At 40.0% G+C, this 15,617-nt stretch overlaps 1 protein-coding gene across 15 annotated transcripts in view; it reads left to right on the forward strand.

Moving 5' to 3' along the window:
* otofa (otoferlin a) overlaps positions 1 to 14,891 on the forward strand; it is a 71,720-nt gene extending 56,829 nt beyond the window's left edge. For 3 of the 15 annotated variants that reach the window (XM_032542562.1, XM_032542570.1, XM_032542565.1), the window contains 18 exons: positions 304 to 466; positions 1,430 to 1,596; positions 3,257 to 3,286; positions 3,409 to 3,546; positions 3,638 to 3,713; positions 5,262 to 5,407; positions 5,499 to 5,633; positions 5,758 to 5,895; positions 6,007 to 6,134; positions 6,285 to 6,455; positions 6,693 to 6,853; positions 7,399 to 7,541; positions 7,627 to 7,715; positions 8,277 to 8,375; positions 10,640 to 10,881; positions 10,981 to 11,159; positions 11,638 to 11,738; positions 13,564 to 14,891. In XM_032542562.1, the coding sequence (XP_032398453.1) occupies positions 304 to 466; positions 1,430 to 1,596; positions 3,257 to 3,286; positions 3,409 to 3,546; positions 3,638 to 3,713; positions 5,262 to 5,407; positions 5,499 to 5,633; positions 5,758 to 5,895; positions 6,007 to 6,134; positions 6,285 to 6,455; positions 6,693 to 6,853; positions 7,399 to 7,541; positions 7,627 to 7,715; positions 8,277 to 8,375; positions 10,640 to 10,881; positions 10,981 to 11,159; positions 11,638 to 11,738; positions 13,564 to 13,744 (2,487 nt within the window). In that variant the 3' untranslated portion in view covers positions 13,745 to 14,891. Of the gene's footprint in view, positions 1 to 303; positions 467 to 1,429; positions 1,597 to 3,256; positions 3,287 to 3,408; positions 3,547 to 3,637; positions 3,714 to 5,261; positions 5,408 to 5,498; positions 5,634 to 5,757; positions 5,896 to 6,006; positions 6,135 to 6,284; positions 6,456 to 6,692; positions 6,854 to 7,398; positions 7,542 to 7,626; positions 7,716 to 7,970; positions 8,070 to 8,276; positions 8,376 to 10,639; positions 10,882 to 10,980; positions 11,160 to 11,637; positions 11,739 to 12,123; positions 12,312 to 13,563 lie in introns of all 15 variants that reach the window. The other 12 variants (XM_032542571.1, XM_032542573.1, XM_032542575.1 and 9 more) reach the window with 10 other exon arrangements.
* The last annotated feature ends 726 nt before the right edge of the window (positions 14,892 to 15,617 follow it).

Below are 15,617 nucleotides of genomic sequence, written 5' to 3' on the forward strand. Positions count from 1 at the left end.
GGCACCTCCCTAGGGAGGTGTTCCAGGCACATCCAGCTGGGAGGAGGCTTTGAGGAAGACCCAGGACTGGGTGGAGGGATTATATCTCCAACCTGCTCTGGGAACACCTCGGGATTGCCCAGTTGGAGCGGGTTAATGTGGCTCGAGAAAAAGAAAGTTTGGGGTCCCCTGCTGGAGCTGCTTCCCCCGCGACCCGACACCGGATAAGCGGCTGAAGATGGATGGATGGACTTGTAGTTGTCTTCACTTAACTGAAAAACAAACTTATTGCCTTGTCGTGCCTTGTCTTTATTTTGTTCACAGGACCTTCCAGAGAATGAACTCCTCCACCCCCCTCTTAACATCCGGGTGGTGGACTGCCGGGCATTTGGTCGTTACATCTTGGTTGGGTCCCATGCTGTCACCAGCCTGAGACGTTTCATTTACAGCACCCCAGACAAGACCTCCAACAACTGGGCCACTGCAGGTGCTTACATTCAAGTGCAGGATTGTATTAACCATATTTTTGTTAGCAAGTTGGTTCTGATAAGGGCTACAAGCCAAAACATATTCACAGTTTTCTCAGTCCATTTGTTGAAAAAAAAAATTCAGCAAAAAGATCAAGACATGCAGAGATTCTTTTACTTTTTCATCCCTGGAGTGCCTCCTTTTTCTTGCTTTTATTTAGGGGAAACAAAAGCATATTCAGTAGTTAATTAGGGGTCTTTTGTTTTTATTTTTCAGGTTTGGAAAAACTAGCTACTTTAAAATATTAGCATTTTCAGAAATTACGATAAGCAGCTTTACCTTTAGCTCAGTTCCTACTTGTATGCATACTTGAGTTTATTCATTTTATTTTATAAACCCAAGTGTTGTACTTGACCATTCAAGGATGATCTCTCCAGTGACAACCATATTATTGTGAGTAAGATCTGGCTACACCACATATACTACATTCTAGGATCGGGGAAAAAAATGCTCTGGGTTGTTTGCTTTTAAACCAATCACAATTGTTTTGGGCAGCTCGGAACATAGTGACCGTTGCTCTGCTAAATAGTCTTGGGAAGGAACCAAACATGGCTGAAATAAGGTTTGCAAATAATTTTTAGACTTTGTTTTAACCTTTTGAAATGCCAGTTGCACAAGGTTCCTGAAAGGTTTAGACAATAACAGGATTATGTACCGTACATTAAGGAATGGTAAAACAAACTAAAAATTTAATTAAAGTACTTCTGATTTAGGTCTTTGGTCAATCAGGTCTCTGGTCACTAAAGAATGAGCGTTCATTCTTTATTCACTTTGCTGATTTCTCTGCTTGCTTTCTGCCCTGACCAACTTTTCATACCTGTGTCCTGTCTCCATATGTTATCTTTTTTTCCTCTCTCGCATGTCCTTGGCTGTCCTGTCCTCTCCTGCCGCCTGCTGTCTTTGCACTTCGCCCACACTCCAGCTAAGCTAATGAATGGCTACATGGTCCTTGCCAATGGCGGCTTCCAGCCTCGCTCCTCACCCAGCCTTTCCTCTCGCACCCTCTCTCGCCCCGCAGGTGACATCATCGTCAACATGGACGCAGAGCCTTCGGTCCGAAAGATGGACACGGTTGTCAAGTTAGATGCTGTAAGCTATTTTTTGAGTTCATGCACTGTCAAGCATTGCCTTGTAAAACGTGTGTGTTTATATATGTAAGCAGGGCTGCCAACTTTTCCAAAAACCTTGGAGTGAGATTTGGGGGGGGCCAACCCATATTTGCCGGCGTACAAAGCAATTTCTTTTGGTCTTTATCCTTTAGGTTTAAATTGGGTTTGGTATATGTGGGTGGATGGGGACTCCCTAGGGGGTATGGGGGTATGCCCCCCCAGGAAAAAATTTGAAAAATAAACCATTAAATGGCACTTTCTGGAAGTTTTTTTGCAAAAAAAATGGAGAAATCAAGTCTTACATGATATGTGCAAAACTGTAGGTTAGGGCCTTTGTGTTGTTGTATCAACAGGTTTTAGGGCATCCAGCATTTACATTATTAACTTCTTATAATATAAGAACTGACCCACACATGTGCCAAACTAATAACACAATGAGAACAGTAGCATATGTCAGCAACAGCTGAGAAGATTTGGTCTGTGGTGAACAGGTCCAGGGTCCCTGGTGTAGGGACCAGGGACCCAAAGTTAATTAATGTTGGTCTCACTTAGACCACTGATTCTAAAGAATGAGAACCAATGAGTTACATAAATTCTAATCCTTTAACCTTTGGCCAAGGCTCAGTAATGTTGGCCCTCATCCTCTGGCCCCACTTACTGTTTTTACTTTTTTGTGAAATAAGACTATTTGTTCATTTTAAAAAAACATCATTAATTATTTACAGTTACATTTAGAGATGCACAATAGTGGCCCAACGTTGCAGTATCGTGTATATATATATATATATATATATATATATATATATATATATATATTATAGTATATATGGCGTATATAGCTCAGTGTGTTTCACCAATTTCTGCTCATATTTACAACTTTGTGCACATAACTCCTCCCATCTCTGTTGTCCGAGATGTGGAGAGTTGTAATATAGTCTGCTGTGCATGTCATTCCTCCGCTGATATGGTGGATCTCATTCAGACCGTCTGACAGACGCAGAGGCCCATTTGGGTTTCTGGTCTCTGACAGAGTTTAGAGGTTCCGTACGCTGCTCTTTATCGAGTTCTACGCATGGATGCAACGCCTCACGCCCCCAGCAGAGCGAGTCCACTACAATGAACTGAAGTTGCTACATACAGCCGCGCTGCTCACCTCCATCTTACAGAGAGAGTGGACACGAAGCGCCGGACGGTCTGTAATACTCAGAGCTCATACCTGAAGCGCCGGACGGTCTGTAATACTCAGGCACATCCTGAAGCCGGAAATGCACCTGGGATGGCTCGTGAAAAAATGTTCTCATTTTGCGACAATTTGAAAATTCCACAGACAGGGAGCGCTCTTGAACCCCTCACAGTCTCTGAAAGCACAACTAGTCGACACAAGTGGCTCAACAGGTAAAACATAGATAACTCATTTTTCAGAAATTTGACCACCGGGTTGACACTTCAGCGTGGAAAATCGGGGGTGTGGCGTGTGCGCGTGGTGTTGAACCTGTCAAATGCGTGTGTCTCACGGCCAATGCGTGAGAGTTGGCAGCCCTGTGTAAGTGGTAGCACTGCTTTTTGTCCAGCCATTCCTACCTGCGTCATCCACTGTGTAACAAACCCTTGTGTTGTTTTATGAAACGCCCCCATCATAGATGTCTGATGCTGTTGTAAAAGTTGACATGGTAAGTAATCGTTTCTGTAGAAATTTGGCAATGTAAATATGTGCTGAAGTTAACTGGTGCCTCATTGTGAATAAAAATGCAGATACTGAAAATCACTTTAAGTGTTTGTACTGTTTCAACAGACTGAAGAGGAGAGTGACAAAGAGAAAAAGAGGAAGAAGAAGAAAAAGAAGGGAGGAGTGGAGGAAGAGGACGAGACCAATGAGAGAGTGCTGGACTGGTGGTCCAAATATTTTGCTTCAATAGAGACATTGAAGGAGGTTTGTCTATTCTATTCTAGGATATTCTATTTACATCTACACATGTTTTTGTTAATGCCCTCTGGCAACATTTTCTTGCCTGGTTTTCCAGACGCTCAGAGCCCAGGACGCGGCTCAGGCAGAGGCGGAGGAGAGAGAGGACCTGGAGATAGCTGCAGAGGCAGCAGGTATTAAACTTCATCAAATCAGCCGGGTTGCCTGCCGGTGCATGCAAAGTCTGCTGCTTTGATTTCTTTAAAAGGGAGATGTCACCGTTGTTGGATTTTAGGTTGGGATTGTGCAACTGTAGACAAATTCCTGACTGGTTTCACTCGGTTGTTTAAAGATTGTTGAAAATTCAGTTGTAATAGGAATGTCTGTTGTTTGAGTCCTAAATCACTCCCTATTTTCTATACTGTGTAGTGCACTATATTTACTTTTCCTCCGTTTATGTGAGTGTCCAAGTGTGGAAATGATGATCTGTATAGTGTCCTTAGAAATTTCCACAATAGAAAAAGTGGTGTCCATATCCTGTATACTACAGCTGTGTCCTAAGTCCATACAAAATACTAGATCTTTACCGGATGTACTACTTACTAATTGTTATAGTATACTCCTCCATTTCCTTTGTGCATTGACTTGTGGCAGAATAGTGTCCATCAACAGCATACTGAAAAATCAACCATGTTTATTCTGCATGCAGTCTGCTTTGAGTATACTTTACTTTATTTGTTTACACATTTTTAAATACTAAAAATCTGCAAAGAATCAGTATGTAGTTTGAATCTGGAACACTGCATACATTCTGTTAACAACAATGCAATACGGCACAAATTTCCAATGTCTCAAACTGTCCAAAATCTCAATTTACTTACTCACTATGGAATAAAGTACAGAGCATTGATTATAAAGGGAGTAGTGAATGAGTGAGTGAGGAAGTGATTTCAGACACAGCTTTTGTCTGAGATGTGAGTCTTAGCATAAAGCATGCAGAAGAAATATTGTTATGTGCTTCCTGCTCTTTGTCTCTTTGCTCCCACGGATTCATCCTTCAGTTATGCTTTGAACATGAGTCGAACATTATCATATTCATGGCCATTTTCTACATCAGCATGCCCTCCCGGTTCTGCAATACACATGAAAGCTGGCTGATCAGACTCACTGAATGAACTTACATCTACACTAACATGCTTACTTACATAAATTATTATTTAGTGTTGGACTGCAGTCTGCATAAAATGGTGTAGCATAAGAATGGATATTGGAAAATTCAGCATCAAACTTTTATATAAAATGTAAACAATTGAAAAGATGGTGTTTGTGAAAGAGATAAAAAATTTAAACTACATGTAAGCATTACTGATTGATTCATTACTGGTTTAGATGGGCCTGGTCTTGAGTGTACTTTTTTCCACCTGTAACCACACCCAACAGTGATGTCACAGGGTCCACCTGTACATCACTGCAGCAAGGTGAGAAGTTACATCACAGCCTCCAAAAACAAGGCTTTCAGGTGGAATTAAGTTACTCTGAAAAATGTAAACAATTTGTGATGTGTTTGGTTCTTGGAGTGCCTTCCTTCCGTACAACATTTGACCACATTTACAACATGAGTTTAGGGAAGCTTAATTCCCTGATAAACAGATCTGTCAGCTTTCATGTTTGACCCTGCCACCCCACTTCATGACTCCAGCCCTACTTTGTCCACATCCACTTCCAATCACCCCTTCAATCAGATATAAAACCTGATGACCTTCTTCTGAAAGGCTCCAAGACGAAGGAAAAGAGCAAAGAGAAGAAGAGCTCCAAGGACAAGAAGAAAGGTCACGCTGCAGACGGCTCTGAGAAACGAACGGTTAAAGCAAGAGTGGACGAGCTAATGGTGAGTATTGTCATTCATTTACTCGCAGCAGTACACAGTAATATACAGTTCATGCAGATACAAACACTCAATCCGTCGTTGACCTATGCAGGTGTACAACAAGGAGCTGGATAGTGAGTTTGGCAACTTTGAAGACTGGCTCCACACTTTCAACTTGTATAGAGGAAAGGCTGGGGATGACGATGAACGCACTCTGGATGATGACAGGATTGTTGGCAGATTCAAGGTGGGAAAACACTGAGTAAAAACAAGTACATTCTAGCCTACACTAGCTTACAGAACTTAGGTTATAGAGCAAAAATACACTTTTTTTTTTTTTATTTAAACCTGTTTTTTTTTCTATGACCCAGGGATCCTTATGTATGTACAAGCTACCTCTGTCGGAGGAGATCACAAGGGAGACAGGATTTGATCCTAGTATGGGCATGTTCCAGAGCATCCCGCATAATGATCCAATCAACGTCCTTGTCCGTGTCTATGTAGTCAGGGTGAGTGACCTCTTTATCTTTTAAATCTATACGGTTGTTAAAACTCATCATAATAAACAGAAACTAATAAATATTTCTCTGAGTTTGTTCTGTTCTGTTTCTCTACTTCAGGCTACAGATCTTCATCCTGCTGATATCAATGGGAAGGCTGATCCATACATCGTTATCAAGCTGGGCAAGTCAGAGATCAAGGATAAAGAGAACTACATCTCCAAACAGCTCAATCCTGTATTTGGCAAGTAAGTTTAGAGAAAGTTAGTCTTCATTTAGTTTCGGTTTGCCGTCAAAACATATTCTAAACGAGCCCAAATCTGTTGCACCCCTTACATTTGTACTCAGTTTTTTTCTTTTCGACCTATTCAGTTTATCCTCCACTTGTTTGTGCTCAGATCATTTGACATTGAGGCCAGATTCCCCATGGAGTCCATGCTAACGGTGTCTGTGTATGACTGGGACCTGGTCGGCACTGACGACCTGATCGGAGAGACAAAGATTGACTTGGAGAATCGTTTCTACAGCAAATACAGAGCCACTTGCGGCATCTCTTCCAACTATTCTGTGTGAGCATCAATGTGTTTTTTTCTCCACATGTTTTAGTTATTGGTGTAGTTACAGTGTCATCATATGAAACCCAACCCCTCTTGACTAAATCTACTTTTCTGCAGAAATGTTACAGTCTCACATTAAATTACGTAGACATCTTAAAAAAACAAAAACAATGTTGTCTCACTTTCAGAATTCTGTTTACTTTATCTATTACTTTATCAATTACCTGATTTGTTATCCATTGATGTCAGCCATGGATACAATGTTTGGCGGGACCCTATGAAGCCCAGTCAGATCTTGGCCAAGCTCTGTAAGGACGCCAAGATTGATGGACCTCATTACGGGCCAGGAGGAAAAGTCAAGGTGGCCAATCGGATTTTTCAAGGACCTACAGAGATTGAGGATGAAAATGGTATGCCTGCATGTTTCTCCTAAAACTGTGAGATAATATGAAATCCTACATAGGATTAACTATCATAATAAATGTGATACCAACATAATACCAATATAATACCATATCAGTTGTCTCTGATTTCAAAGTAGTAACAGTGCTTTTCCAAGTTATGAGTACATTTACTGTAATCTGTGTTGTTTTTTGCTGCAAAGAGATTGTCTTTTCACCCACCCTGTTCCTGTCGTGTACTTAAAAAACACGATTTCCCTTACATAAACAAACAGATCCAGCTTAATGCTCAACAATCAAGATAAAGTAGAGAAGAGTATAACTTTACAGTAAGCTTTTGCTTTTCCCACAGAATCTTTGACTACATTTGGTCTTCTACTGAGGCTGTGTTGATCCTATAAACAAAGTCATCAGATGTTGCCAATAATCTTAGAAATGGTCACATTTGTTTACATTAGGTTAGACTATAAATATCGGAATTGGCCTGTTACCAATTCAAGTATTTTGCCTTCCCATTCCCTCTTTATCTTCTTGTGTTTGTGTCGAAATCCCAGGTCTGAAGAAGCAGACTGAGGAGCATTTGGCTCTGACGGTGCTGAACCACTGGGAGGAGATCCCAAGGGTGGGCTGGAAGCTCGTCCCTGAACATGTGGAGACCCGGGCCCTGCTAAACCCCGACAAACCCGGCATTGAACAGGTAGAAAAGAGACCTGCTCGTCTGGAGTCATGAAACAGATTGAAATGAGAGTTAAAGTAAATTTTTCTCGTTTATGCGTTCAAAGGGTCGTATTGAGATGTGGGTGGATATGTTTCCAATGGACATGCCTGCTCCTGGACCTGCGATAGACATATCACCACGTAAACCAAAGAGGTAGGCCCAGGCTGGAGCAAATAAGACAAACATCACAATGAGTATGACGTTTTCTGATTATAAAAAAAACTGTAAATCCAATGCCGATTTATTGGGAAATACACAGCATATGTTAATTGTATTTTAAGTTTTTCCAACAGAATACGTTGCTTTATCCCCAGGTTAATTTATGGTGAGTCTGTTTGACTAGTTAGCTCTCCATTTACTGAAAAATGTAAGTCCGACTGTGTGTTCCTTCCTCCCCCCCCTTACCAGATATGAGCTCAGGGTGATTATTTGGAATACAGACGAAGTAATACTGGAGGACGATGATTACTTCACTGGGGAAAAGTCCAGTGACATATTTGTCAGGGGGTAGGTACAGCGGGACGTGGTGACCAAACCTCGTCCTGTGGGTGTGAGCTGTGTGTGGATTTTTTTTTTTTTTGCAGTTAACCATTTTATTTTTTTTCCATTTTTTCTGTGTGCGTTTTTGTGTTTGTGGTGTGTCTCCTATCTGTCTGTCGTCCTCTCTCTCTCTCTCTCTCTCTCTCCTTCGGTCAATGCTCTGCTGCTGTCTAGCTTTGAGCTTCGTGTTGTTATTTGGAACACTGATGACGTAATTCTAGAGGACGATGCTTTCATGACAGGAGAGAAGATGTCTGACATCTATGTCAGGGGGTAAACACACGATTCCATCGCATGGCTCGTACAACTACCTCCCTTCCTCCCACCTGAAGCCCTGGAGTTATTTCTTTCTTCCCTTACCCACTTCCTGTCTGTCAACTCTCCATCCAGCACGCAACCTCGCTTGTCTTACACTTTCCAAATAGCACGCTGATAACTTTTGCTAAATGAAAAAAAAGAAATGTCAGGACCAAACCACATAAACAACTTGTTGAGTACAATCATAATCATATAGTCATATAAATACCAAAACAATCCACAGATATGCTGATATTTGGAGTTCATTCATGTCTTTGGAAACCGCAGAAATCTCTCAGCTAACACGGACATAAAGTTGCTTAGAGGAATAGATATTTATAGCGTCTACATCATCATTACTGCCGTTTTCTTATTTTGCCAAACTACATTTTTCTTTTGTTAAAACACTATTTTCTTTTCTTTTTTCTTTTTGTTAAGCCAGAATGTTTTCGTTAATTTTATTGTACAGTATTATATTAAACTACTATTTCATATTTTCTTTGGTTAAACTTCTATTTTATTTTTTATTTTGTTAATCTACTATTTTTTGTATTATTATTTGTATTATTATTTTTTGTCAAACTACTATTCCCAAAGTCAAGAGTGAACTTTAAGGTTGGCAGGGCTTTTAAACGAGGGGGGATTTTTTGCTATATTTTTTGTTTGTGGTTTGGTCCTGTGTTTTAGATCTTACTTGAAATTACGTTTTATGAAGCCTTTCAAGATTTTGGTCATATTTAATTTTAAGGTATTTGGAGCCTCTTGCATGTATTTAAGTAAAGAACATGCATGGGGGTACGACAGAGCTCCAATGTTTTTGATAACATTGTCTTGTTGCAGACTGGTCCTAATACTGGACCTTTTTCATGGCAGACATTTTGACTTACATTACACTTTGAGTTACATTAGCTTAACATCCAATAAAACTGCCTCATTGAACTTCAAACAATAATGTGAACAGGGAATGCGTGCTTGAATCATATTTTCCTATGAACTACATTATAGTATAATGGAACATGCAGCAAATATTTACAGGATGGACGTGTAATGTGAACATACAACTATGATAGAAATAGCACAGGTGTATTTATTCACATTAACAATGTATTATACATGCACAATAATACCAGCTCCTTGGAACTGACCCCATTATTAATGATTTTAATTGTACTTTTTATTTGTGTTTTTCTTGCTGTTACATGTAAAAGTTCTACAATGAAAAAGGTCTTATGATATTTTACTCCTGTTATTAATTTAATGAATTAAAGTTATTATTGCCAGTGTTTTGTCGAGCCTCCTCACTCCTGCATCTCCTAAACAACTTTTACCTCAGCTGACTTGGCGTCACCTGTAAATGTGTGCTAACAAACAGGGTGCCATCCGCAAACAGCCCTAAATACTTGGAGCATGATAAAGTATTTTAGAAATCAAGACCTTTATTCAGTGCTGCCGAGTTTAGTGGCTGACCCATCTGTCTGCATTGACAGTAAATAAAAAAGATGTTGTGATACGACATGATTCAGTTGAGATCAGATTTCAGTGACATTTTGTCTTTTGTAGCTAAGCAAAAACGGTCACCGTAACCCCAGCCTAATTTCTTTAATTCTCAGTTATTAAATCTAAGCACATTCCTTCACATTTGACTATTCACTGAGATGTTTTTAGTGTTGCGTTTTGAGAACTGAGAGTGCAGCTCCCATCCTGCTCCTCCTCACTAATGAAGCTTCTGTAAATGAAAGAGCTCCAGCTGGCACAGACTGACCTCATAGTCTTTAATCTTCTGCTGTCTGCATCCACACACTAAAAACCTTTTTTTAAGGAAAATCAGATAACTTTCGTTGCATTTTTGCAAGCTTTGTGTATGCATGGCTTTGAAGATAATGTGAATCTCCCACATCAAATCCGATTTATTTTAATCTATGGTTCCTCAACATTTTTGACATTATCTTACACACACGTAATAATCTGATTTGCTTTTGGGGAGCCACATTATGTGTTTTGATTTTGACCTATTAGCATCATCTCTCTTGTTGGCAGATTGGTACATTTAACATGTCCTATGTTCTTTTTTAAATTAGCCAAATTAATTTTCAGTAACTGACAGACAATTGCAACTTCCTACTTGTAAGACCTTAGAAGTGCATGTCTGACAAAATAAAAAAATGACTAAATCTATCCATATATCCCAACCATGAGCCTTAAGGTCAACCTAACTCTGATCTCTATGGTTCATCCTACAGATGGCTGAAAGGACAGCAGGAGGACAAGCAGGACACCGATGTGCACTATCACTCCCTGACTGGTGAGGGAAACTTTAACTGGCGCTTTGTCTTCCCCTTCGATTACCTCATGGCTGAGGAGAAGATCGTCATCTCTAAGAAAGAGTCCATGTTCTCCTGGGATGAGACTGAATATAAAATCCCGCCTCGCCTCACGCTGCAGGTCTGGGATGCCGACCACTTCTCTGCTGATGACTTCCTGGGTAAGCACTGATGGGGAAAAATGGCAGAACTTTCCATCTGATTTACCACTAAAAAAAAGTATCACCATCCTTATTGTCTTTGACTTACACCACTCCCAGGTGCTATTGAGTTGGATCTAAACCGGTTCCCTCGTGGTGCCAAGACAGCCAAGCAGTGTTCCCTTGACATGATCCGAAATGAGCAGGAGCTGCCCACCATTTCTATCTTCAAACAAAAGAGAGTCAAGGGCTGGTGGCCGTTTGTAGCACGCGATGAGAACGATGAGATGGAGCTCACGGTGAGTCAGTAATGAAATACTGAGCAAAGTCACAACTGCAGTTTGGCACCACATAGGAAATCATCATCTTTTAGCAGCAGTTAGAAAGCCACCTGCAATGCAGTTAAAGCTGAAATAAAAACAGTAGAATAAGAAGAAGAAAAATTGAAGTAAAGAAAGAGTCATTAAAGTAAGAATATAAAAGTACGAAATAAAACACTTAGAAAAAGCTCAGCACAAAGGTTAAAGTAAACCTTTCTAGTGAAACCTTTCCAAGAAAACACTGTATGTTTTAATTCAGTGGTACGCAACTGGGTGGCAGGAACTCTCAGGGTTCCGAGAAAAATCTGAGGGGTCCAAAGACGATTGGAAACCCCTGCATTAATCTATACAGACAGAACAGGGAACTAGTTTTAGAGTTTTAGTATACTCAAGGCGTCTAGCTGATGGATTTAAATGAATTTTCTTATATCACATGTATCACATGTTGTCATTGCAGGGTAAGGTAGAAGCTGAGCTTCATCTGGTGACAGCAGAGGAGGCGGAGAAAAGTCCTGTAGGACTGGGACGAAATGAGCCTGATCCACTGGAAAAACCAAAGTAAGATATTGTTATTTATTCAGAGTATATGTAGAATCTACGGTTGTGTGACACAGACATGGCTGTCCCTTAAATTTACACTTCAAAAAATTCATTTTCACAGTGCAAAAAGTAGTGAATCAAATGTTCCAAATCACCATCAGTCAGGAGTTAATATTTGATAAAGATGTGATTATGTCTTGTTTGACCCTAGCTCTGCTTTTTGCACTGTCAAAAGGCCACTGTTGCACTTTTGCCATTGTTTCTCCTCCTACCATCTCTTCAACTATCTCCCTCTGTCTCTCCCCTCCCTTCCTTTGTGTGTGACCCCCCCTTTCTCCCTGTTTCTGCCTCCATATGCATTCCTTCTTTTCACCACTCCCTCTCTCAACCTCCTTCCGCAAAGCCGCCCGGACACCAGTCTTATGTGGTTTCTGGGCCCTCTGAAGTCCATTCGTTACTTCATCTGGCACAACTACCGCTGGCTGATCCTCAAGGTGCTGGGAGTGATACTGCTGCTGCTCATGCTGGGCCTCTTCCTCTACTCAATCCCCGGCTACCTGGTCAAGAAGATGCTGGGGGTCTGACGCGCTGGTAGCCTCTGCCCCTTCCTCGCTGTCTCTGCTTCTCTATTTAAATTGAACTCCTTTGCTTCCTGGATTTTCCTGTACTACCTGTAGCTCCTCCTCTCCTGTCCCGCCAAAACTCAGTTTCTTTGTTTTCTCTCCTTTTCTGTCACTCCTCTGTTGTCTGCGGTCTCAGCTACAGAAAAGTTTCTTTTTTTTGCTGAATCTTTCTCAACTGTTTTGTGCAAGCCAGTGTCTTTTGCCACCAATTGCCATTACACGTCTTAGAAATGACCAGCTGTTTGGTATGGAAACACGCTGGGCGGTTTTTAGGCAAGCGTTAAAAATTAAAAATAGTCATTAAATATGAGTTTAGTTACATTGACTTAAGCTGATAAGAGACAACAGTGTTTGTTTGGCTTTCTGGCTCTTCTGTATTATTACCGGACATGTGTACAAGTCAGATATATCTGTCTGTCTAACTCCTGTCCAGACCACAAAACAACAGATCCTCATTGGCATCCAGATATCATACTAAACACTGCACGAAATATTGTGAGCTGTGAGGCATGTTTTATTTTTTAAACTTTAACTGTAAGTCACATGTAAGTCGCATATCTTAATTGCTTTATGTGCATTGCTAGTTAAGAATGTATAAAACATTACAATTTATTTAAATAAATAATGAATTATGTGGTCAGGACAACAATAAGTAAAATCAAATATAATGTAATCAATAAAAACTGAATAATTAATTAATCACACAGAATGAGGAGAACTGGGTTTGTTACATATCATATCATCTGAATATGATGAAAACCAAAATATATGCATGTAAAAGTACTACTGTGTGTTGATGAAGACACACATCATGTCTGGTTAAAGAAACAAACTGGAGAAACATCAGTTGTTGGAGCTGTTGGTCAGTCATCCATCCATCCATTTTCATCAACATATTCATTATGCCTATGTTTTTTATTGTTAAGCTTTTACTCTGTGGTGTGATCTTTTGGTCCTCTGACACATGATATTGATAGAAATGTAAATGTGAGCATGCTGTAGTAACTTATAAATGGAGCGCGGCTATCAAACCGCTAATGCCGATTTTCTCTCTCTCTCACTCTCTCTTACTCCTCCCATAAATTCATCCCATTTATCTCTCCTCTTTCTCCATCCAACATCACTCTCCCTTCAATAACTGACGCATCCATCTAACCACCATGCTTTTGTCACCAAATCCTTTAATTTCTTCTTCCTAAAACCCCCATCCTTCCCTCTAGTCGCCCAGACACCACCTTCCTTTGGTTCCTGAGCCCGCTGAAAGCCATTCGTTACCTGGTGTGCAACCGCTACAAGTGGCTGATCATCAAGATAGTGCTGGCCGCGCTGCTGCTCGTCATGCTGGGCCTCTTCCTCTACAGCATGCCGGGCTACCTTGTCAAGAAGCTGCTGGGGGCCTAAGAAGCTGCTGGGAGGACAGGGAGGGGGGTGGCCAGCCCGATACTTGGACAGATGGATGGATGGATGGATGGGTGAATGGGAGAGACATAGAGGGTGATGCCAGATGCTGGCTTGTGGGTGCAAACCGGAACCAGTATGTGAAGTCTCGCCCGCAGGAAGGGAGGAGAAGGCACTTTGGAAGTCCAATTTCATTATTTTCTCCCCTCAAATAAATTGTGATCGTCACAAACAGCTTGCCACCTTCCTCCTTCGCTCTGCAGAGAGATCCAGAAACCACCTGAAATTCCCCCTGCAGCAAGCCTAACAAATCTAATGCTCAGTATGTGGATTCCATCCTTGAACTGACTAAAAAGCAATCATTTGCCACAAAGTGTAACGCTTAATATTGTTGTTATTCTTTTCAAGCAATGTCACATGATGATTGTTTTGCTATCTCTTAATAAAACTTTCCATTTATTTATTAAGTTAAATCCAAATCTCCCGTTACTGTTACAATGTCTGCTGTTGATTTATGTTAACAGGGAACAAATTAAAAATATGTTTGCTAAAACTTTGCTCTAACCCCCTTTTTAGCATTCATAAGTATGATATACATATTTAACAAAAGGTTTGCTGTATAATGCACTATTTATATATAAAGTAATTGTAAGCAGTAATAAGGACATTTTAAGTGTTTATTAATGCACAAAAATGCACAGTATTTGTCAACAATTATGTAATACACCTACGTTTTTAATATTTTATCATTAATTATATGTTTATACACCAGCCCCCACAAATGGGTACCCACATGAGGAGTTATAGTTGTTGACAAATACATTAATACATACAGAGAGGCTTTAAAGTACATGTTTTCAACGTTTATACTGCTTATGAATGCTGAGCAGGGGGGATTAAATCAAAGCGTTATCTTTGTTTTTTAAACTATCATAGCTCTTGAAGTCTTTGCACACTTCAAGAGTTATACTGAAGAAACAAAAATGAAGATGTCTATTTTCCTAATGAAATACAATGAGGCAGAACAAGATGAATTCAAAATGAATAAATAATTAATAAACATTCTACAGGATTTATTTAAACTGCAATGTTAAAATTGATCAAAGCAACAAAGCCAGGCTTGGGTCAGACAATATTTGCAAATAATTATTTTTAAAAAAAAGAGAGAGAAGATAAAAAAATATATTTGCAAACATGTGTTTCAAAGCAACAATCAGTTTGTGAACAGGTCATTATTATTTTCTACTACCAAAATGTAGTCTTGTATGTCCATATGCATGCATGATTGTTATAAGTGACCACAGAGGTCATGTGTGTTGGCATGACTAGCTCTCAGAATCACAGACCCTGATATCTTTAACATGACAGATAATGTAAAGATAATTAATTATATTCCCATAAAAAGTGCACTTGAGTGGAGTGGTGAACGGGGATCTGGGGTTGATTCTATAATCTGACTTTATCTCCATATCAGATGGCGTTGTTTGCCGTGTCCGTTACTCCCTTTTAAATGTGCCTGTGCTTAACCTCATTTGAGTCTTGGTTTGTAATTCTGTGTTTCACTAATTGCAGAGTTATTGTTTGCACTAAACTTGCCTGTTTTTACAATTAATTTGTGTTTATATATCTGTTGAAATGTGTGCAATATTTATTTTTTGTCTCTTTTGGCAGTTTCAAATAAACTAAATTCCATGGACAGCATACTTGAGATTGTTAATGCAGCTATAATCCATATTTTAACATAATATCAAGGGAATACTAAATAGTACTAAAGGGGTCACTTGTAGTTATGAACCCAGACAATTACAAGAATATGCTCTTCTGCTCAGGAATTATGTGTTAAGGGGATGTGACAGGAGGAGGACCCAAAAGCAGA

This window comes from Etheostoma spectabile, chromosome 18 (genome assembly GCF_008692095.1).
Source record: "Etheostoma spectabile isolate EspeVRDwgs_2016 chromosome 18, UIUC_Espe_1.0, whole genome shotgun sequence".
Classification (NCBI taxonomy): domain Eukaryota; kingdom Metazoa; phylum Chordata; class Actinopteri; order Perciformes; family Percidae; genus Etheostoma; species Etheostoma spectabile.